This window comes from Pollachius pollachius (genome assembly GCF_949987615.1).
Source record: "Pollachius pollachius genome assembly, chromosome: 10".
Classification (NCBI taxonomy): Eukaryota; Metazoa; Chordata; class Actinopteri; order Gadiformes; family Gadidae; genus Pollachius; species Pollachius pollachius.
This window is the reverse complement of record NC_136943.1, coordinates 613,778-636,307: the sequence shown is the minus strand read 5'-3', so window position 1 is coordinate 636,307 and position 22,530 is coordinate 613,778. Positions and strand designations below refer to the sequence as shown.

At 50.8% G+C, this 22,530-nt stretch overlaps 1 protein-coding gene across 1 annotated transcript; it reads right to left on the bottom strand.

Moving 5' to 3' along the window:
* Window positions 1–458: 458 nt before the first annotated feature.
* kdm3b (lysine (K)-specific demethylase 3B) lies at window positions 459–22,347 on the bottom strand. The gene is given in 26 exon segments (XM_079744955.1): window positions 459–1,475; window positions 1,889–2,023; window positions 2,322–2,498; window positions 2,675–2,814; window positions 5,324–5,347; window positions 6,246–6,365; window positions 6,731–6,861; window positions 6,987–7,077; window positions 7,268–7,439; window positions 9,509–9,781; window positions 10,368–10,621; window positions 10,933–11,092; window positions 11,094–11,213; window positions 11,297–11,424; window positions 11,611–11,718; window positions 12,044–12,196; window positions 12,674–12,888; window positions 14,710–14,920; window positions 15,591–16,728; window positions 17,366–18,007; window positions 18,475–18,534; window positions 18,683–18,807; window positions 18,985–19,090; window positions 19,250–19,363; window positions 20,109–20,273; window positions 21,882–22,347. Coding segments are annotated over 26 exon segments (5,247 nt in total). The 5' UTR covers window positions 22,086–22,347; the 3' UTR covers window positions 459–1,394.
* Window positions 22,348–22,530: the final 183 nt, after the last annotated feature.

Below are 22,530 nucleotides of genomic sequence, written 5' to 3'. Positions count from 1 at the left end.
TGCATTCATTTAGGACTGGCCTTAACTTAATGTAGTTCCAAATGGTTATGATTATAATTAATTAAATAATTAAGACACTTAATATATAGAGCTTTATGGATCTCTATATCTTTATATATCCAGGTGCATCAACCAATTTCTCCATATTGGTTACGTATAATATGATTATTCATAAAAATGTCCCAATACGTCAATGAATAATATCAAATAGCAATTAAATACCTTGTCACCCATGATCGATTTGTTAAGGAGTTAGGGTTAACATTACAGCAGTACTGGGCATTTGAGTTAGGTTACCTTATTGTTTACCCATTTCTGTGACCCACTTAAAAGCCCTGCAGGCAAGTCTCGACAAAAGTAATTCACAGCAAGTTAAAGGGAACAGGGAAGTATTTTAAGCGCACAGAAGTTTGACCTCCAAGCAAGATTAGTTTGCAACTCATAAAACATACAAAACATGTTTTTTGTAAACTTTATTTTGAAGAAAAAAAAAAAAATCATACTGCTAATATCAATACTCATATATTGAAATAACATTTAGGGCCAGTAGTTCGGTTAAGCTGAAATTGTGATTCTTGAAGATTATCGGGAGGACGCGGGTCATTCCGACCATGAAACGGGCGATTAAGAACAATCAAGCAACCATAACCTCTGCAGTCTTTATCAACAAATGACCCCCCTCCTTCCTTCTGATGTATAAAATGCTGATCAACTTTTAAAAGTGAAAACAAAAAAAATACAAAACTTTGGTCTGCTTCCCCCTCACTAGCTGCTTCTTGGGTCGCTCTCAGCCACACGGGGCCGACGGGGACCGGGTTGTCTTGGTTCCCCCACCAACAACAGAAACGTGTATAGGAACACAGGTTAACCTGGGGCTATCGAAGGAATAAAACGTAACATTGAGTTCATCAAAACAGTAGAAGGTTGCCTGGTGCTCGCGCCTTGTCACTGCCATCAGCTGAACCTCTTGTTGCTCTGAAGGCACGGCAGCTTCCTACATCCTCGCTTCCTACTTCCTCAAACCCCCCCCCCACCCAACCCCTCCCCGGCATCTCCGGCGTCTTTACACATACGAACCAAAGAGAACGAGTACGACTAACAAACGTGGAGCTTAAATACAGACTCGATGAAAAGAGAATTGCAAAATTAACTAGAAAGGTGGGGACCTAAACGACCCCCCCAAAAATAACACACCAGCACATCTGAGCTCCCTCGCTGGCGAATGCGCCGAAATTGGCCCCAAATAACAAACCTTTTTTTGTTTTTACTCGGACCTGAAAAAAAAAGAAATCCCTACACTCAATTACTGTGTGTGTGTGCGTGTCTTCGTCCATCTGTGTGTGTGTATGTTTGCGTCCGTCTGTGAGTCAAAGTGATGTTGTGGTTGGTTTGTCTCAGGGCCGGGCCAGCTGTGGTTCGTGGGCCTTCAGTGTGCCAACAGCGTCCTTCACCGCGTGGTAGATGATGTTTTTCACCTGTAGGGGACAACACACAGTATGTGAGACACCCATGAGGACACAAAGAAAGGCTGCCATTTTGTATCGTGCACTCACTTATTGTACGTTGCACATCTTGGCAACTAATGTACGCACCCATTGTTTGTTATTGTATGGCACCTAATGCACACACTTATTGTATGTTATAATAATAATAGATTGGATTTATGCAGCACTTTTCGAACCTGACTAACCACCACATGTAGCACCCACAGGACACTACGTCTTGGCACTAAAAGTACGCAATTATTGTATGCCACTTGAAAATATTCTTAGAACTTGTTTCAATATCTTGACTGTACCAACAGCGGTATATCGTGCTGCTACATGCCCAAATGTAAACGTAATTTATGTGTGAGGGCGGACGAGATGCGTTTGAGAAGCGGACTGACTTGAAGCTTATCCTCATGGTTGGAGTGAGTGGTAGAAAGATGTCTGAACTCCTGGGTCAGTCTAAAGCAGTGCTTCACATGTTCGGGGGAGACGAAGTCCTCTGCCACCTTTATACAGCTGTACAGGTTGTGGACCTGGAGGGAGAAGTTGGGGGGGGTAAACAAACAAAGAATTAAATAACTCACCGGCAGACAGACCGGGTTTTGCCCGACATTGGGGGTTATTTGGGGAACTCATGAACCAGACAAAGAGCAATTTTGGAGTTGTGGTATGAAGACTAGGTCAAGTTCAAAGCTTCATTAGGGGAAACTGCACAATAGTAAAACACATAATATTTAAAAAGCTAAAATTACTATCTTTAGATCATTGCATTTCTTTATGATATAAAATACAACTGCTAGGGACTGAATAATGGCTGGGGAGCCGGCTGACCTGATGCGGCGCCCCGGCAGGGATGAAGACGGCGTCCCCCAGGAACTGGACGATGGCCCAGCCCTGCACCCCGTACTCCTCCAGCAGACGCCGCCGCAGCACCTGGTCCAGGTACCAGCTCTGGTCGTGGATCGGGTCGTGGTCCGGAGGGTTCTCCTGGCCCTGCTCCTCCCCCACCTGACACCACAGGGGCCCAGCACACACGGTCAGACAGACAGACAGACAGACAGACAGACAGACAGACAGACAGACAGACAGACAGACAGACAGACACACAGTCAGACAGACAGACAGACAGACAGACACCCCAGGGGCCCATCAGACGGAGACAGACAGACAGACAGTCTGCTGACCTTGCGCAGCAGTTCTCTGATCTTCTCGGCGTCCTTCGCAGCATAGATGTGCCAGAGCGCCCCCGGTTTCTCCTTCATCTCATGCACCCTCCTCTTCGTCTTCTCGTCCACGTCCCCCTCCTCGATGGTCGTCATGACCTCTGGAGACGCAGTCACGCGGACAAAGACAACACAGGCGCGACGTTTCCCATCAGTTTCTATAAATATTCAGTATATGTAAATCTGGGCTTATCTTACAAAATAGACACAAGAAGACAGAACGTTGTGTAACTCTGGGTCGGGCGAAGTCTGCCTTTACCGGGACAGTCGTGTGTGAGCTTGTACGGGTGAAACTGTATGCAAACTGCCATTTTTAATGATGAAACGTTTGGTCAAATTAAGGTTACAACCACGTCAATACGTTCACCCTGACCAACGTTTAAGCACCGCTCCAGAACTAAAGTCTAACGTACGCCCTGCAGGCGCTCGCTGGTGAAAGAAGGAAGAGGATTGTCTGCCCTGCGATTGGTTGCTAAGTTACTACATCAGAGGAACAACTAGTGGTGCAACGGTTCACGGGTTACCCGTGATCCGTACGGATCAACCCCCACGGTTCGGGACGCAAATGATCCGCGGATCGGCTGATAAAAAAAAAAAGTTGTGCGTTCACGTGATCATCGCATGTTTAAAGGACTATTCCGGTATTTACAACATCATCAAGTAGCGTAGCGAAATACAGTTTCTGTCATGTTTTTTTTAGCGTTCCGTAAATCCCATTGAAACGGAAACCGGAAGCGGAAATGTTTATGTTTGGTTGTAGTCTTTTCGCTTGGTTCTCCGTATCAACAGTAGGGCTAGAACCGAGCGAAAAGACTACAACCAACCCCCCTTGCAATGAGCAATGAGTCTTCCAACAGAAATCAACGGATTTACAAAATGCCAAATAAAATACGACAGAAACTGTATTTCGCTACCATACTTGATGAAAAAAAAGATGAGGATGTCTGCATTGCCTGGGGAGAGTGTAGACTCTAAACTCTCCCCAGGCAATGCAGACATCCTGAATTTAATTCAGGATTATTTACTATCGATGTTAAAAAGAAGGAATAATGCCTTAGGTTGCAATTCTTTTAAATATTGACTATGTTTAAAGGAAATAGGATTATTGCCTAATTTTTCACTTTATTTTGTTTTTACACATTTGAAGAATTATTTAAAAAGTCACATTTGTCTTGTTATCTTTTTTATTGTTGTTGATCCGAAAATGATCCGACCCGTGACTCAAAAACCGTGACACGATCCAAACCGTGAGTTTTGTGATCCGTTGCACCCCTAGGAACAACGGTAGCGGAGTAAAGTAAGACCGCAGATTTTGGGAGTCTGCATCCTCGTCCTCAAAAGTCTGTTTGAGCCGGTCCAGAATAAAAAGCAATCCTAGAGCTTTGAAACCCAAACAGGCTCCTCTGCAGGGTCTGTACCCCTCTGCAGGGTCTGTACCCCGCTGCAGGGTCTGTACCCCGATGCAGGGTCTGTGCCCCGCTGCAGGGTCTGTGCCCCTCTGCAGGGTCTGTACCCCGCTGCAGGGTCTGTACCCCGCTGCCGAGCCGTGGACGCTAGGCGTAGACGGAGCCAGAGTTAGGCTTTTTAAAACGAAGCCTATTGCCCATTTATTATTTTGATATTGGTTTGTGAGAAATAAAAAGGATGCCCGTTACTCGGGTGTCTTGGTAACTTGTTTGTGTCGTCAAGTCAGATTAAAGGCATCCCATAATGTTCCTCTCAATCGGATAGCCCACCGTGGACATGATAGCGCCATCAGGTGGTAAAGAGCGACATTAGCGGTACGATTCAGGGTTTGGCAAATGATCAAACTGGTTTAGATATGTTTTACATCGATCCTACCCTAGTGGAAAAGACAGAGCAGACTACTTATAACAACAAATGTAAAGGTTTCTTATATTTACAGAGTCTACTTCGTTATCTGTCCTGGGCTCAAACGCGTGGCAATGAAGATGGAGATTAAGAGAAACATCCCAGACTGCTGAGTTTATTTCAGTTGGTAAACTTGATGTTTTGCTCCCACGTGATCCGGTCACGGTCTTCCCAAAATGAATCCATGCCACGTGTGTGAATTTAGCTATTTAACACGCCTCCAAAAACTCGAACATAAAACCGTAATAAATGAAAACGTATTGCTCCATGAAAGACGAAAATAACAGCTCCCATCACCACGGAAGAGCGGTGAAGGCTCCTAACTAACAGCTAGTCTGGGAGAAAACGACCACGCTCATACTAAAGGAAGCTAAAGGGAGGAGAGGAGAGGGGGGTGGGATGTGCCCAGGGTGAGTTCACTAGATCAGTTAGCTCCACAACATATTATGATAAGTGGGTTGTAAAATGGCTGTTGGCCTTAACCCAACCGACATGTACATAGAGCAAGTTTGATCCCAGGGTGGAGCAGAGAAGACATTTAAGAGATTGGAAAAGGTTATTTTGTTTGGTAAAAACGGAAGTGAAGCTGTGGTGCTACGCATGCAAGGAGACAGGTCTAGGGAGATGGATCTGGGTGCTCTGACAGGGACACAGAGACGGGCCGTGGGGGGGGGAGAGAGGGTCGTTAGTCAACAGGAAGGACATGCTACTGAACTGGGACAAGTGAAATCTACAGACCTTTGCGTCCAGCGATATCTGGCTCTGTGAATGAAAAGATTTGGCCACAGTCAACACAAGTGGGACCCGAGACCTCCTCGTGGCCACGCCAGTGATGTCACTGGCAGGTAGGACGGTCAAAATGGCCGACATGTGGCGGGAAAGCCAGTTGGAATTTTGGAGGAGCCCGTCAGCCATCTTAGTCCAAACATTTGTATGTACATTTTATATATTTTATACAGTGTGTTATTCTCCAACATTATATAGGATTTATTGGCGTACAGTTTACATTGATATTTAAACATATTTAGACATGCTGAGAGGGTGTAAGACGGGAAAATGTGTGATTTATTGGGGGCTTTATTTAGGGATAGTGTATTGCCGGGATATCTAAATAGATCTCATCGATAAGACGTCAAATTTCATGAAGAATGAAGAATAGCCTAAACCAAAGCACAAAGGGATGCAATTAATTAGCTTGCTTTGTCTGAGGGGAAATCAAGGGATTAATTTATCATAAATAATCCATACATGTTCTGCCATTTGTTACAAAAGCAGTTTGTTGAGAAAAGTGAATGCTGTGGAGGAACTGAACCGTCTTTGAAACGTGGATTGTGCTTGCAGTTTGGTACATCAGTGTGAGCCGAGTGGGAGAAGGCAGAAGAGAGGGATGGATGTAGGTGGTGTGATGGATGTAGGTGGTGAGATGGATGTAGATGGTGAGATGGATGTAGATGGTGTGATGGATGTAGGTGGTGTGATGGATGTAGGTGGTGGGATGGATGTAGGTGGTGGGATGGATGTAGGTGGTGTGATGGATGTAGGTGGTGTGATGGATGTAGGTGGTGTGATGGACGTAGGTGGTGTGATGGACGTAGGTGGTGTGATGGACGTAGGTGGTGTGATGGATGTAGATGGCGGGATGCGTTTGAGTTCTGCTCACCGTTCTCGTGGTCTCCAGCCTCCTGGGGAATGCCCACGTACACCATGACGTTGACGGCGTCAGAGACGTCCAGGTGGAGGTTGGTGGTGCCGACCTTACTGTCCTCGGTGGAGATCAGACCTGATGGAGCAGGGCAGAGAGACGGACAGAGAGACAGACAGAGAGACGGACAGAGAGACGGGCAGGGATGGAGAGAGACAAGGAGTGGTTAGAGACCTTCTAGGACGGCTTTGCTTTGCTTAACCGAGTCCGCTTTAATCCTATTCTGTTGGACGTCCTTGCACTTAAAAATAGTACATTTATCCAAGCTAGCTTGTTGTATACGGGGAATGGGTTAACCTAACAGTTGTTACTGCTTGGTACTTCTATGAACATCCTTACTGTACCAACGGCCATTTATTGTTTCCCTTCTTACTTATTGTAATAAAAGCGTCTGCTGAATGCCCTGAATGCGTTTCTGGACGTATGGCCCGGCCGTTTCTCACCGTAGGCGTTGTACATCTTAGGGCCGAGGTCCGGACGCACAAAGAAGTTGGGCAGCCGGGCGGCGAGGTTGAGCCGGCCGTCTCTCTTGGTGTACTCCGGCAGGGGAAGGTTGTCCATCAGGTCGTCAAACCTGGACACACACCAACCGAGGAGGAGGTTTAACAGCACTGTGGGACTATAGAACCAGGGAGTCGTGGTGGAGGCCGGAGGGCGTGGTGGAGGTGTCGTGGTCTGACTGTAGTAGAGGCGGCTCACCGTGTGGGCATCATGTCCCGGAAGTCTTCTCCCGGAGGCCAGTCCTTCAGCTTCAACACCATGGGCTGTCCATCGCTGCCCTTCAGGCGTCCTGCAGAGACACACACGCACAGACACACACACACAAACACGGTCGATGGCTTGATCAGGGAACTAAGAAATACACTCCTGCATTCCACCTCGCGGTTTTTGAGTCCAAAATTCCGTACACATCAAACATATAATCCGCACATCGTCATGTTACAATAGACAAAAAAACTCATTGCTTTGAAAAGACTCACTTGAAATGACCTGGAAGCCATCCCAGAAGTCCCGCACCTTGACGTCCGAGATGATGGAGCAGTTCCTGCAGTTCACCAGGTCCACGTCCTGGTCCCCGAACTCTTTGCTGAAGGCGTCTGGCTGCCACAGGTTTCCCTTCAGGCGCTTGTGAATCCCCGACACCAACACAGGCTGCAGAGCGGAGGACCGGTTACACTCTAGCCCTTCTCTAATTGAATACGTTTTCAGTTCATTTTATTCCAAACAGCTGCGTCTATGAGGTCACTAAGCCTATTACAAATGTTTGGGAAGGGAGTGAAAAACAGCCCCAATCTGGAAACCTCCTCTTGAGTCATGAGACGGTGAACCTCTGGCCGTGTATCTCTAGTCTAGTTCCTCGCTGTAAATACACTCAAACCATCACCCTCCCACATCAGGTTGTGATACAGTCCACCAGGATGGGAAGACCCGAAACTAGTAGAAAAATTGTAGCTGGGTCTCAGATGAAAGCTTCTTCTCCAAATGCACAAAAGGCTACGTTTGTGTCCTTTGATATTCATAAGACCATCATCAACACATTCATCAGTGGACACATACAATAGATAGAAAGAATCTGGATATCGCAATAATCGGTAAAAACACAATTTTACCATTCCAAAGCTAGAGACCACTTAGTGAACTGCCTTCCCCCTGAACTGGAACTGAATGATGGTAAAGCCTGACTTATAAATGGAAATACAGCATTACAACACGCAGGTGTAACCACCCCATCCACCCAGGACACACGGGAAGTCGTTTTACTGATGTCACGTGCTCTGTATTTTACAGATGGTCACGTGCTTTGTATTTTACCCATGAGCACGTGCTTTGCATTATGTTTACCTGAATAACCAAATAGGCACCCAGCTAGGGCTGTCCCGACTCAGAATTTTCTGGGTCGAATCAGATCTGCCTTTTTTCAGTCCAGAGATTCGACTATTCAGCGGCCGTGCGGGGCAGGTCTTTTGGAGGTTTAAAAAAGAGTTTTCTTTCTATTAACAACAACTGAACAGTTTTCTGTCAATCAAACTCGTCGGAATTGTAGCCAACTTATTCCTGCCGGGTTTTAATTAGGCTCCTGACCATAATGCGGTCCGATGATGAACACGGGGCTCATGTATAGGCTAGTGGATAATCCACTATATGAGCCCCGTGTTCACGATCTGATTGTATTTATTGAGCCCGAAAGAATACACAGCGCTGTGTCGCCACACTGACTGCGCTGCTAGAGAAAATGTGGCAATAATGTAAGGGGAGACTGCCGCTTCCCTCTGCGAGATTCTGTCAAACAAAGTTACAATGAATCAATCGCCACAGTGACATGGACAGTGTCTAAGGCTACGTTTACACGATGACGGTCTGAACAGAAGACGCAAAAGTGGCGTCGCGTCTTCACTTTTTATTACGCGTTTAGACGAGCGTTTTCGGGAGGAAATCTGCGTGCATACGGTGACGCAAAAGTGTGTGGATTTCGATTGGGTATGCATGTCAGGCGGCTAGGTGGTGGTGTGATACACCATCACACAACACCGCCATGTCTGAGCACATGCGTAGAATCTCCCTTCTTCTCTTATCTGTGCCGCGAAAACCAAAACATAATTACAGATCCTTCTCTGTTCAGTAATAATATCTGTACATATCCTGTACATTTCGTGGAAAGACTCCTGTAAGTTTATTAGAGCTGCCAGAGCAGCTTGACGGCCCGACGCATGGAAATAATCCAACATGTTTGTTTATTTCCCTGTACTGGGGCTGTATGTGACGTAAACGCGTACGCGACGTGAGCAGATCTGAGCAGAGTTTTGCGTCTTGGCAGTGTAGACGGAAACGCTACGGCGGAGCGTATTCAAGGTTTCCACTCGGGAGGGTGGTTTCTGATTTTTGCGTTTTTAAGACCCAAAAACGCTGCCACCGTCTAAACGAAAGGCACTTCCGATAAAACATTTGGTCGTTTTTACCCGCAAGCGTCCTCGTGTAAACGGGACCTAAATAAAGCTTCTCTTTATTATTATCATCGGAGCTATTAATGCACACCACTCACTGACGAAAAAAAATAATAAATAAAATAAAAATAAAAAAATAAAAAGGAAGACGGCGGGAAACCCCGCAGTGGACTCAGATTCTCTGAGTCCACTGCGGGGTTTCCCGACTGATGATTGGATCATGGCCTTTCAGGGGACAGCCCTACACCCAGCGCTGCGACCTCGGGGAGGGCCCCTCACCTGGCCCTGCTTCCAGCACTCCCTGAAGATCTTCCAGTTGTTGCCGTTGCTGGGGTCCTGCAGGCACAGCAGCCGCCCGTCACACAGCCAGGAGTGGGAGGTGTGGGGGTCCAGCACGCTGAGCCCCATCACGCCCTCCCGCCGGGCCCCCGGCAGGCCCAGCTCCCCGCCCTCCGGGGGCACCCCCCGCCGGCCCTCCGCCTTCTTGGTCTCCACCACCGAGGCGATGATGTGGTCCAGGAAGTCCGGCAGGCTGTTCTTCAGCTTGTCGCCCTGGGGAGACACGAGAGGGACCGGGGGCTCACAAACAGCGCCACGGAGTCATCCCCGGGGGACATCCATCCACCCCGGGGGACACCCATCCACCCCGGGGGACACGCATCCACCCCGGGGGACACGCATCCACCCCGGGGGACACCCATCCTCCCCGGGGGACATCCATCCACCCCGGGGGACATCCATCCACCCCGGGGGACACGCATCCACCCCGGGGGACATCCATCCACCCCGGGGGACACGCATCCACCCCGGGGGACATGCATCCACCCCGGGGACGGCGGCATGCTGTACGGGTCTGTGTCGTCACGGCCAACCCTCAAATGAAAAGGCTTCTTAAAGCTTTTTGCAAACCAATTTGAGTGCCCAGACCTGGATTAACTATCACCTCACTGTGGTTACCCTTTTAATCCCTCTCATCTCTTCTTTACGCACGCACGCGCACACACACGCCCACACACACACGCACGCTTTTCCTAATATCCCCTGAGTTGCAGCTGCCATTAGCTGTGGACTGCCCAGCCTCTGCCTTGAGCCCCGCGGTATGAAGCAGAACCCCGAGACGCCGCCACGGCCAACTCACCCCTCCTGAGGTGAAGACGGAGGGGAAGGGGACCCCTCCGTCCCCGTGGCCCTGGGGGAGCCGTCCGGGGCCCGAGTTCAGCAGGTCCCTGAGGCTGGAGCCCTCGGGTTTGGGCTGGGACAGGCTGCCACCCAGCAGGAGGCTGTTGAAGAGCTTGGGGCTGGAGACGCCCGGCTTGGAGCGCGCGCCCAGAGAGTCCAGGCCGAACGCCGGCCGGCTGTCGCGGCTCATCATGGAGCGGAGCGAGCCGGAGTCTGGGGGGGTGGGGGGGGAGGCAGCGGAAAGTCAGTCACAACCTCCTTCACGCCGTTTAACCACATGCACGGAAACGTCCAGGGTTAGCCGTGTTCGGCCTTTTGACGCATTCAACAGAAGACCATAAACATGGTTTATGCTTCGGAACGTTTGCATGCTTTTCATTCCTTTTATGACATTCTGGCTTGGAAACTCATATTTTTAAACGTCCGGTTTTACGAGCAGGCTTCGGGGAACCCTATAATTCAGCACCTGTCGTGACATTGGAGCAACAATAGCGTGGACCCCTCCGGCCACATTTCCACGCTACCTTTCGTGTCGTCCTTGGCCTTCTGTGTGGCCAGGTCTGCCAGCCAGTGCAGGGCGGAGCTGTTGCCCTCCCCCGAGGCGGCGCGGGGCTCCTTGGCCTGGCTCCCCAACGCCGCAGACGGCCCGCCGGTGCCGCCCACCGTCTCGCCACCGCCCCCCCCCGTCTGACGTCAGCGCCGTCTGCCCGGCCTCCTGCTTCACCGCCGACGTATCGGCCTCTGATTTAGCGGCGTGGCCGACGCCCGACGTGGACGCCGCCCCGAGGGAGGAGGACGAAGACTGCTGGGGAGGAGAGGTCAACGTTAGGACCGCGCGGCGCTCGGGACGAGGGCCGCTGCAGGTCGGCGTGGGGGGCGGGGCCGTACCTGGGATATCCCGTTGGGGCCGCTGGGCCGACCCAGGGTCTTCCCGTGCCGGCTCGTGCAGGGGCAGTTGGCCTTGATGCCCCACTTGCCCCTCGCCGAGTGGACCATGTCCCCGATGTTGTAGAGTGCTTCAGGGGAGGAACGGTGTGAAGGGTTGAGCACATCAGAGTCTGACACTTGGACGTTCTGTCAGTGCTGCATATTGTCAATAAGCTGTACACCCATAAATGTGTGACATCAGATCAAGTGGTCGCGTGGTGCTTGAGTGCAGAGCACTTGGGGCCTGAGTGTATTGGCTCAGCGAGGGACCCTACCTGCCCCCGGGATGATCTGCGTGGGCATGAGGTTCTGGGGCTCATGGGGTTGTCCTTTGGCGCACTTCAGCCAGGCGAACACCTCGTCCTCTGGAGCCTCGTCCACGTCTGAGGGGAACACATGTACCTTAAGGGCCTTTTGCAGACGCTTTGATCCAAAACGGTTCATGCACACATTAACACACCGACAGCGGCGCCCACCGCGCAGGGCGGCAGCCAGCTCGTTGGGTTGAGGTGCCTTGCTCAGGGACACCTCAACACTCGAGCTAGGAGATGGGGATCGAACTAGCAAATATCCAGCTGCAAGGGAACCCACTCTACCTCATGAGCTAAGCTAACCCAAAAAAAGACCTTTGTTTTACAGTTTACATCCTATTTAAATACCGTTTTACAGGTCTGACGGCGGCATCGTGACCGTGTCGCAAGAACTGACCTTCACGAGGCCGGTTCCGTCGGAGCCGGTAGCAGTCCAGACACACGCCGAAGCCGCACTTGCGGCAGACCCAGTGGATGTTGAACAGGGTGGTCTCGCACACGTCACACATCTCCCGCACGCCTCGCACCGCGCGCTTCCACGCCACCTTCTCTGAAAGGCGGAGAACACGCGACACACTGAGCGCTCAGCCGTCGCCTGGGCTACCACAGCTAACACAATAGATACAATGTCGTTTTGGAAATGCTCTAAATTATGGTGTTTAAGGGGCTGAATATAGAGACCGTTTCTGGAGGCTCTGCATGTAATTAAGGCCCCTTTCAAAGATCGGGGTGTGACCAAGAAACGCTCCAGAACTTTTCCCGGAAAATCGGTACCGCAAGAAAGTGACAGGAGAGAGGATATCCCAGTTATGTACCGGGAACTATGGATGAAAAAAGGTTTTGCACACCACTTCCCAAGATAATAAGAAATCGTTTTCCTTTGGGTAAAGTGCAACCATCCGTTACCACAGAATTTACGATGACATGAATTAAGTCTCCAGCCCCAGCGACAGAAACCGTGACCCCCAGAGGGAGTCCTGACGCACTCCGGGGGGAGTCCTGACGCACTCCGGGGGGGGAGACTCACGGTGAGGCTCCACCAGCATCATGGCCTCCTTCTCAGACATGACCAACTGGCAGAACTGGTCGCCCACATTGGCCAGGATGTACTTGGACGTGTCGAGGTCCAGGCCTTCCTGCACAGCGGGGGCGGGCAGCCACAGCCCCATGGCCATGGCGTCGCTCTGCTGGGGGCTGAGGAAGCCCTCCACCCGCAGGATGCCTTTCCTGGTGAACGCCAGCCTGGGGGGGGGGGCAGAGGGGCCAGAGATGAGCTTCAGGACGGGGGGACGTCTGGACCGGTGGACGTTAAACTGGGGGACATGTTAGCGGGCCTTGGGAAGGCCATGGAAATATTTTCTAGAATATTTTTCTTTAAAAGAATATGCAGTACCGTCTTTATACGGTTCTATTGGATTGCTATGAGGACTAGAAAATAAAAAGTGTATTGATCGACAATATACATTTTAGTTTAAGACTCACTTTTAAATATTTGATGGGTCCTAGGACAAAAGTACCTCTTCAGTTGGTGAGGAAACCTGGTCTGGGATACGTGTTGCTATTTAATAGGATTAATTATTAATAATTGCATAGGATGAATGCGTTATTAATAATTAAATTATTGCATGCCGTTTCTCACGCACGCATGCACACGCAGTGTCCTCTACTAAGATTTACCAGTCAAATCTGATAAGTCGGGCCAGACCCATAATGACTGATCATCAGATCTTATTAGCCACATATACTATTTTTATCTGTGGCTCAATGCTTTTTTGTGACTAAGCATCTGCATTCAACTCGACAGAAAATATACGTTACTACTAGACTTATGTATATATTATAATATAGGCTTATTTAATATACCTAATAATTCATAGAATACATCCATTAGGTAAAACAGGTCCCGGTCTCAGTTCTGATTATGCACGGTATTCAAATCTGATCATGACAGCCTGCCTCGCTAAAGAGAGTGTAGAAGCGTCAAAATGGGACATTTGAATGATGTTTCAGCGTACAGAACTATTAGCACTATTGATTTTAGCAGAACAGCGAGCACTGATGGAGAGAATCATCTGACAGCTGGTATGGACTGATATTACTTTCTTTCAAGTCCTGCCAAACTTTGGACAGTCTTTCCTGACAGAGTATCCTTCTAGAATGTGCTGTACTTCAAAAAGAAAATGATTGGACAGTGATCCTGCAATCACACCGAAGAGTTAAAACCCTGCCCACCTAGAAAAAACATTGAATAACTTCTTAGACAAGGAAATGTGTGGTATCACTTATTTACCACCCCATCCCCCAATGCAATGTCCTGCTGTTACATACAAAATCCTGAAGCGCGATAAGACTACTAAAGAAGAGGTCAACTAAATGTTAAAATTCACAAGCAGAGAGAGAGAGAGAGAGAGAGAGAGAGAGAGAGAGAGAGAGAGAGAGAGAGAGAGAGAGAGAGAGAGAGAGAGAGAGAGAGAGAGAGAGAGAGAGAGAGAGAGAGAGAGAGAGAGAGAGAAACTAATGGAACACAGAAATCCATTCCTCCAGTATAGGGCTGGGCGATTAATCAAATTTTGATCGCGATTTCGATTTTAGTGTCAAACGATCACAAAACTAACATAATCGAGTTTTCTTTTTTTTTTTCATTAAATGTTTTATAGAAAGTACAGAACAGCTGGATACATATCTGTATTTTTATTTTAAATTAGAACATTTTCTTTTTTTTACCATTTTGTGTATTTTTTTAAGGTGAAATTTCAAGTTTTCAATTACAAAGTGTTTTTTGGGAGAGACATGCTGAATAAATACATCATGTTTTCAAACTCAAAAATAATAGTTTGAATAATCAGGATTTCAATATCTACCAAAATAATCGTGATTATGATTTTTCCCATAGTCGAGCAGCCCTACTCCAGTCCCTCACATAAAGCATATAACTGATATGGCCACTGTCACAATAAGCCAAACACATTGCGTTGACCTTTAACCTGCACCCACTGAGCCCTTAATCCTGCCCGGGGAGACGGACACGCTCATCACCCCACGGTCGTACACGGCCACACGCACCTCCGGAAGTGGAAGAACCGGCAGGCTACGTTGGGGTCGTCGTCCCCGTCCGTGTCCTCGTCCCGGTACTTGCGGTAGCGCTCCAGGCGACACTCCCGGCACTTGTGCAGGTGGGGCGCCACGTTGATGCAGGAGCCGTCCTGGAGGAACGACTCACCCGACTGCTTCAGCCGCCGCACTTTGGACTGGTCCTTCAGTACCGACTGGCCCACTGCGGGAGAGGACACAGGGTTAGAGAGGACTAGAGGAGGCAGGACGCAGGGTTAGAGACCTTTGACTGGTCCTTCAGTACCGACTGGCCCACTGCAGGAGGCGACACAGGGTTAGAGATGTTCCCATGCCACTATCCTTTCCGCTACCGATTCCTGAACTTGAGTACGGGCCGATACGAGTATATATCGATACAGAATCTAGCACTGTAACTACAAACAGCACTTTTTCTTATTGAAGGGTTCTCTTACGATGAGAGCAATGTATAGTCAGTTCGAGGGTTGTAATGGTACACAAAAGTCACTGTTCGGTACGTACCTCGGTTTTTAAGTCACGGTATGGTTAATAGTTATGGGGAAAATGAAAAAAAACTGCTTGTTTCTCAACCCGTAGATAAGCAGCAATGAAAACACCAATAAACTTGGTTATGGCGTAAGTGCGGAGACAACGCGTTTCCCGTTACGACTTTCCACCTCCGGCCATTAACGAACGCCGCATGTCACCACACGTGTTTGTGATGATATCGGATCTGCGCATACTCGCCGTTACCGGCAAAAATTCAGCATCAAATGGATTGATGAAACTGGCATCTGTGTGGGAACGACTCTAGCTACATGGCCACTGGGGGCCCAACTAGAGGACACGGGTTCATGAGTCACACGGGGCCCTACCTTTGAAGGGCTTGGTGCGTGGACGGCCCTTGGGGGCTCCCACAGTTTTAGACTTGGGCAGCATGCCGGCCTCTTTGGCGGGGCCCGGCGGTCGGCCCGGGCCCCTCTCCGGGCCCTCCTCGTTCTCGCTCAGGTCCGACAGGTCGCTGTTGACGCTGGAGTCCGAGTCCCTCCTGGAGGACTGGCCCCTGTCCTCCAGGATGAACTTCTGGGTCTGGCTCTGGTCGAAGTGGCCGGGGGCCTCTCCGTTCCCCCCGGGGCTGGACCCCGACGTGGAGGTTGGCTTCTCCTGGCCGTCCTGCTCCTCCTTGGGCTTCGCTCCTTCGCTCTGGGGCCTCTGAGGGAAGGCCAGGGCCGGGGAAGAGGAGCTGGGGGCCGCGGCCGACGGGAGGGCCGCGAAGGCGGACGCCAGCATCCCCTTGGGCGGCTCCGCCGTGGTGAACAGGTTGGGCTTACCGTCCGACGCCGTGCCCACGAAGGAGGCCGCCGGGGGCGTGTCCCCGTAGGCCAGGAAGGGGTTGGCGGGCTCCTGGGAGCCCTGGAGGAACAGGTTCTGGTGGCCGTCGGGGGTCTTGGTAGAGAGCAGCCCGGAGGCCGAGGCTCCGTTGCTACCGACCCTCTTACCAGCGCCGTGGGCTCCAGGAGACGGAGCCAGCACGGCCGGGACCGTTCCTCTAGCGCCCCCAGGGGCCGCGGCCTTGTCCCCGGGGGGCTTGGCCAGCACGCCGTTCCCCGCCGCGTGGTTCTCAGGCACTTTGGGCGGCTCCTTCTGGGAGCCGAACAGCGCCGCGGAGCCGTGGGCGCCCGTGTGCCTCTTCTGCCCGTCCGCGGCCTTGAACAGGCTGGGGGGCTCCTTGCCCAGGCTCTCCGACACGGCGGTGAAGTAGTTGGCGTCCTTGGGGGGCAGCGCGGTGGGGCCGGGGCTCTGGGTCATGCACTGGAAGAACAGGTTCTGGTCCTGCGGGGGCTGGGCGTCCTTCTTCGGGTCCCCCCCGAAGCCGAAGCCGAAGGGTCTGGAGGGGTCCTGGGGGGCGGCGGTGCTGGAGGCCCCGTTGGTCTGGGAGCTGACCTCCCCGAACACGGGGGCCGCTGCAGGCAGGCCGGCCGGCGAACGGAAGCCCAGGTGAGTCTTTGAGCCCTGGGAGGCAAAAGAGAACACCACGCATCAAACTAATCCACGGCGCCAACATGCCACTCAAACAGCCCTTAGTCACCGGTACAGTCTGGGGGACTTAAGGTTTATTTATGACAACACCCTGACACTAGCCCCCCCAGAGGGCAAGAAAAAACTCTTAATTAGCAAGAAATAGATCTTGGGATGGAACGCAGCGTAGGGGGATCCCTCCTTCAGAGTGGGGGGGATCCCTCTTTCAGAGTGGGGATCCCTCCTTCAGAGTGGGGATCCCTCCTTCAGAGTGGGGGATCCCTCCTTTAGAGTGGGGGGGATCCCTCCTTCAGAGTGGGGGGGGGGATCCCTCCTTCAGAGTGGGGGATCCCTCCTTCAGAGTGGGGATCCCTCCTTCAGAGTGGGGGGGGGGATCCCTCCTTCAGAGTGGGGGATCCCTCCTTCAGAGTGGGGGGGATCCCTCCAGAGTGGGGGATCCCTCCTTCAGAGTGGGGGATCCCTCCTTCAGAGTGGGGGGGATCCCTCCTTCAGAGTGGGGGATCCCTCCTTCCAGGGATGGTCAGGAGTGCAGCGGGGGCCATAACTGGCCTACATACAGGCGAGACATTTGAGTCGCTGCTGGCCGGTTGACCATAAAGACAACACGTACCTCTGTCTGGGTGCCCCAGGCAGGAGCCTTGGGGCTGAAGGCCACAGTGGGGGAGAGGGCCCCCCCGGGACCGCCGCGGTGGGACGACGAGGAGATGGCGACGGGCTCGGGGGACACCAGCGCCGCCATCCGGGGGTAGGCCGGCTCCGCCAGGGGCGCCGCGGACGCCTTATGCACCGACCCCCCGGGAACCAGGCTGGGCATCTGGCCCAACGACGGGAAGGAGGTGTTGGAGAACAGGGAGGGGGCGGGCTTCAGGGGCGGGGGGCTGGGCGTGTGAGGGAGGGGCGTGGTGGAGTCCGGCACGCCCTGTGTGGGGAGGGGGCGGCCGTTCTCCTTGACCTGGCCCGAGCGGCGAGCGGCGTGGGGCGGGCCCACCCCGTCGGGGGACCTGGAGCTCCCGTTCTTGGTGGTGCTGCTGACGCCGTCGGCGGCGGCGGCGGCGGCCCCCTCTCCGGTCCGGGGGCCCGGCCCGGCGGCCGAGCCCTGGGGGGCCTCTCCGTCCGTGGAGGCCGCCTCTCCGGCGCCTTTGAAGCGCTTCAGGTTCTTCTCGTCCTCGCCCTCCGAGGCGGAGCGCCGCCGCCGCCCGCTGTCCGCCTTCGCCGCCTCGCTCTCCTTCCTCCGACGGGCGTTCTTACCCAGCTGGGGGCGGGACAGAGGACCCCGGGGCCCACGTCAGTAACACACTGTGGTTGAATACTTGATTCTGGTTGGTCGATAACGCTCCAAGGGTCGCATTGCGTTCTCAGTCACAGTTTAAAAGTAGCAAATCCTCGCACTACAAATCCAACAAGTACAACGCGATCAGATGTTTCCGTGACAACACTGACACAACGTGCTCAAATCACGGCAGAAGAATTATCTTGTTGAACCAACAAAGATCTTTTAGATATAAAAGTAACTGGTATCTAAAGGTGGTTTGTAGCTCTGGAATAAATGGAATAAACCACTCCGGGCTGTTCAAGGGGTGTGGTGATGCAAACAAGGTTGTTGCCCAGTGCGAAAGTAGGCCCATCATGATTTACTCCTTACTCAATCAATACCCATATAAACAACAGTATCAATGTTGTTTCCAATTATACGACATTACGTTTTAATGACGATCTTACCTCCTCCTCTGTGAGCATCACATGAATCACACGAGGGTCCACCATCTGGTTCTCATCTTCCTGTGAAGACAAGGAGAACCACTTAATGACTAGAAAAACATGACGTTGATATATTTTAGTTTTCGCCTGATCCCTAGTCATTCATTACCAGCCACTTTATTTTAGATTCAGTTTCCATCACAACTTAAGGAATGGGTCTCTGGGTTACCTCGTCCATGGTGATCTCCATGATGTGTGAGACGGGGTCGTGCTGAGAGACCAGCCCTATTGCCCAGCGCTCGCCAAACTCTGGCTGGTACACTCGAACCCTGCGCCCCTGAATAGTGTACGATCCTAAGGGGGGGGGGGCAGCAGCATTTAATAAACACCTCATCAATATTGTGACGCATAAAGTGATAGTGAACATTTCTCTACCTCCGAAATCGTGCAACCTGTTAGGAAGACATCGGACCTCAGTAACACGTTGCAGTTGGCGGTAAGCCTATAGATGTGTTTGGGGGCCAGACTTACCCTTTCTGAAGATCTCCTGTAACTCAAAGTCGCTGCGCCAGCTGGAGATGGAAGCCAGCAGGGCAGGCTGTTCCAGCACGGAGGAGTGTCTGAGGTCTTTATCAAACTGGACGAGCAGAGGGAAGACCAGTGAATACAGCGTGATGGAACTACAGCAAAGAAAGGTCACTAGATAAATCCAGCAAAGGTACGGAGATTCATCTAAATCTCGAGCAGAGGAACAACATTTTGGTTTACAGGCTGTGTGTTTAAGAGGCCAACATACCTCGAATTTCTGGAGGGACTTATCCTCTGGGAGGAACTCAAAATTTCCTTTCCCAAAGAACTCGACAGGAACCACAGAACCCAGGCCGACTCTGTCCACCAAGGAGCGGAAGGTCTGAGGAAGACACCGTGCGTTATCCACCGTCAACCCTCAGGACACACTGGCACAACCGCAGTTTGAGCAGTCGTAGAGTTGGCCAAGTGAGTACAAAACTATTTTTCGTACCCAAAAAGGTACATATTTCAGGAATGTCTTGGTTATGTACTTTTTCTAAACAAGTTAAAGAGACTTCCTCTGATTCTATTTCCAGATGCTGGCTTTAAATCAAGGCTTAGTGATAAGGAGGGACAACAGTTACAACCCTTTCCAACTCACATAGTGAACAACCTTCCCTGACACTGGTGGACCAATCTGTCTTTTCACCTATAAGGCATGCATTTGTAGCTTGTTCTTTCACAAGAATGAATGAACCGTATAACCGGGTAAGGGTAAGGTTAGAGTAAGGGGTTGAGCTAAACGATAACTGCGTGGCAGTGAATGAACAAAAACTGTTTGGGTTTTGGGTTCTGATAGGTTACTATTCAGAATTTGGAACAGTGGAAGAAGCTGCTTCCGATAGCCCTGATAAGAACCTTCAGACATTGCGTGGGCGCAGCATCCAAGAGGAGTACAGCAGGCCAGCGAACAGCAGACGTCTCGTCGGTAAAGCCCTCATTGACGATATGATAAAACAACCATTGCAGCATCAGAAACAATCAAACAGGGGCGACTACCATCCATACCGGTGGCTCCGCACACACAACCACGTACCCGTTCTAAATATAAATTCTCCCCTGCAGCTTTCCAGGTGCATGCTTACCAGAGCGGGCCAGACAGAAGAATTAGCCACGGCTGCTGCTGACCCAGTGCCGTCACTCTGGGGGGCCCAGACGATCGAGTCCTCTACCAGCACGGCCTTCACTCCTTCTCCGTACACCTGCACCCAGGAACATTGCTGCACAGCGTTCTGGAACTCCACAAACACCTGCAGACGGGAGAACACCGGACACACATGTATAGGACGGGATCGGAGAAGGGAGGGCTGCTGCATTCACCCCGAAAACAACTTCTACAAAGACTGTTGGTTTGCTGAACAAGCCCTATATGAAATAGCGTAATCGGCTAGATCTTACATTTGTAAGAAGAATAATTATGAAAGGCTTTAAAGAGGACGTACGTGGGATTATAAGCATACATAACTACATGTTTAAGTTCACATTCTTAGTTATTATTCTGAAATTTTCAGGAGCAAAAGTTATGAAAGAGTACATATTGGGCTATGTAGGTCTCTACATTGCATCCGTCTCTACATAGGTATCTATCTACAGCTAGCTAAATTTTATATGTATGCCAACAACGATTTGTTTGAAATATGGATTGCAATGCAGCGATGAATGAGAACAGGACAGGAAACAAAAGACCTCCAGTGTGCTAAATAATTTTGCGTTAGCGCTTCCATACTAAAATGACTAACTTCTCTCCGAGTTGTCCTTTAAATACTGCATGTTGGGTAACATCATTTGCTTGTTACCAATAGTAGCTTCAGAGAACTTGATACACAGTGCATGTGGGTCAACATAATTTGCTTGTTACCGATCAGAGCTTGAGAGAACCTCATAGACATGTGGTCGGGAGTTTGCAATCATAATAATTCATAATAATTGCTCACACACGCTAAACAAAAGGCCAAACCAAGTTTTTCTTCATCCACATTGGCCCCTGTGATGATTTTGACTGAGGATGGCGTTGCTCTAGAGACTTTAAACTGATGGAGGGTTGTAGAAAGATTATCATATTGCCCTTGTGATTTTATACCATTTGTTGTGAATTTATGCTAAAATACACTGAGTTCAAACAGACGTTAGTCCTAAAGTCTGAATCAAGGATTTATAGTCTACAACAGTTTATCCCCCTTAATAAACTAAAGCTCAAACTCATGTAAAGATGAAAGCTGCTTTCTTAAATTGGACATATATAAATTGTTTACGATTTATATAAACAAATTGGGAGATTCAAATAAAGATATTTGTACTTTGACTGCAAACCTTTGTTCAGAAAACAAATACAACAATCCGCGTACCAAAGCCAAACAAACCATGTTAAATCATCCTTGCCCTAACTTTGTTTCAAGGCCCAGAATGAATTAACCAAACACTGGGTACCCGAACGGCCGAGCAGGGCTCGCCTTCTGGGACCAGAGAGAGCCACGACAGCGATACCCCTCAATGCAAACAGTAACACCATTAACACAATTAACAACCCCCCATAAAACACCCAAACACGGCGTGCTGTCGCCACGGGAAGACGCGTTTCACAGGGGAATTTACTTTTCACCATCTGAAAAACGCAAACAAAGCGAAGGCCGATCCTATCCCCGGCCTCAAGTTTGGCTCTGCCTTCACGACTGCGACATCCACCCCGCTTGCACACACCAGAGTCTCCCGTTCACCCCCGGGATAAGACATGAACCACGTCGGGCGATACCCCAACAGGCCTCCACCACGGAGCACCCTGCGATATAACAAAACCACACATTCACATTCACCGTTTCCACTCGCTGTTCCCAAATGTGCGAGTGAATGTAAACACTCACCGTGAGTCCCGCTGCGGCTTCCCCTCCGCCAGCCTCGGGAGCCGCCAGGCCGATGACGCTGACCGCCCGCACGGTGCCCCGGAGCCAGTCCCGGCGGGGCCCGGCCTTCTGCGGCTCGGCCCCGTCCGCTCCGTGGCTGTCGGAACTGCCCTCGGAGAGCAGCAGGAACAGTCGCTTCCCGATCAACTTCAGAGAGTCTCCCATGTTGTGCTGCAGGTAGCTCCGCTAGCCACCATGAACAGAGCGACTTCGGGACTTGTGTGACGCTCGGAGCTCAGGGTTTAAAGAGACCGACGAGCACTGGTTCCGTCCACGCCACTTAATATCGCCAAAGAGGCTAGGTCGACATGAGCGCCCTTGGATAACCCGGTGGTGCACCGAGTCGAGACAAAGAATTGAACGGTATGGATGTTATTGTCTTCAATGCTAACGCTCCCATCCCGCTCTGTCCGCCATTGAGCCCTGCAACAACCGAACGCACTCCTCGTCGCCCGGCGGCACTGCGGAGACGGCGGTCGATTTCGCTGCAACGGCGATCTCTAGCGGCGGGCTTGTGTAATGCTTTCTTTAATCTTAATAATACAATTGGCATAGTAAAACTCGGTTTTATTATGTTTGCCTTGTTCAGTCCTTTATCTAGCCGACTATG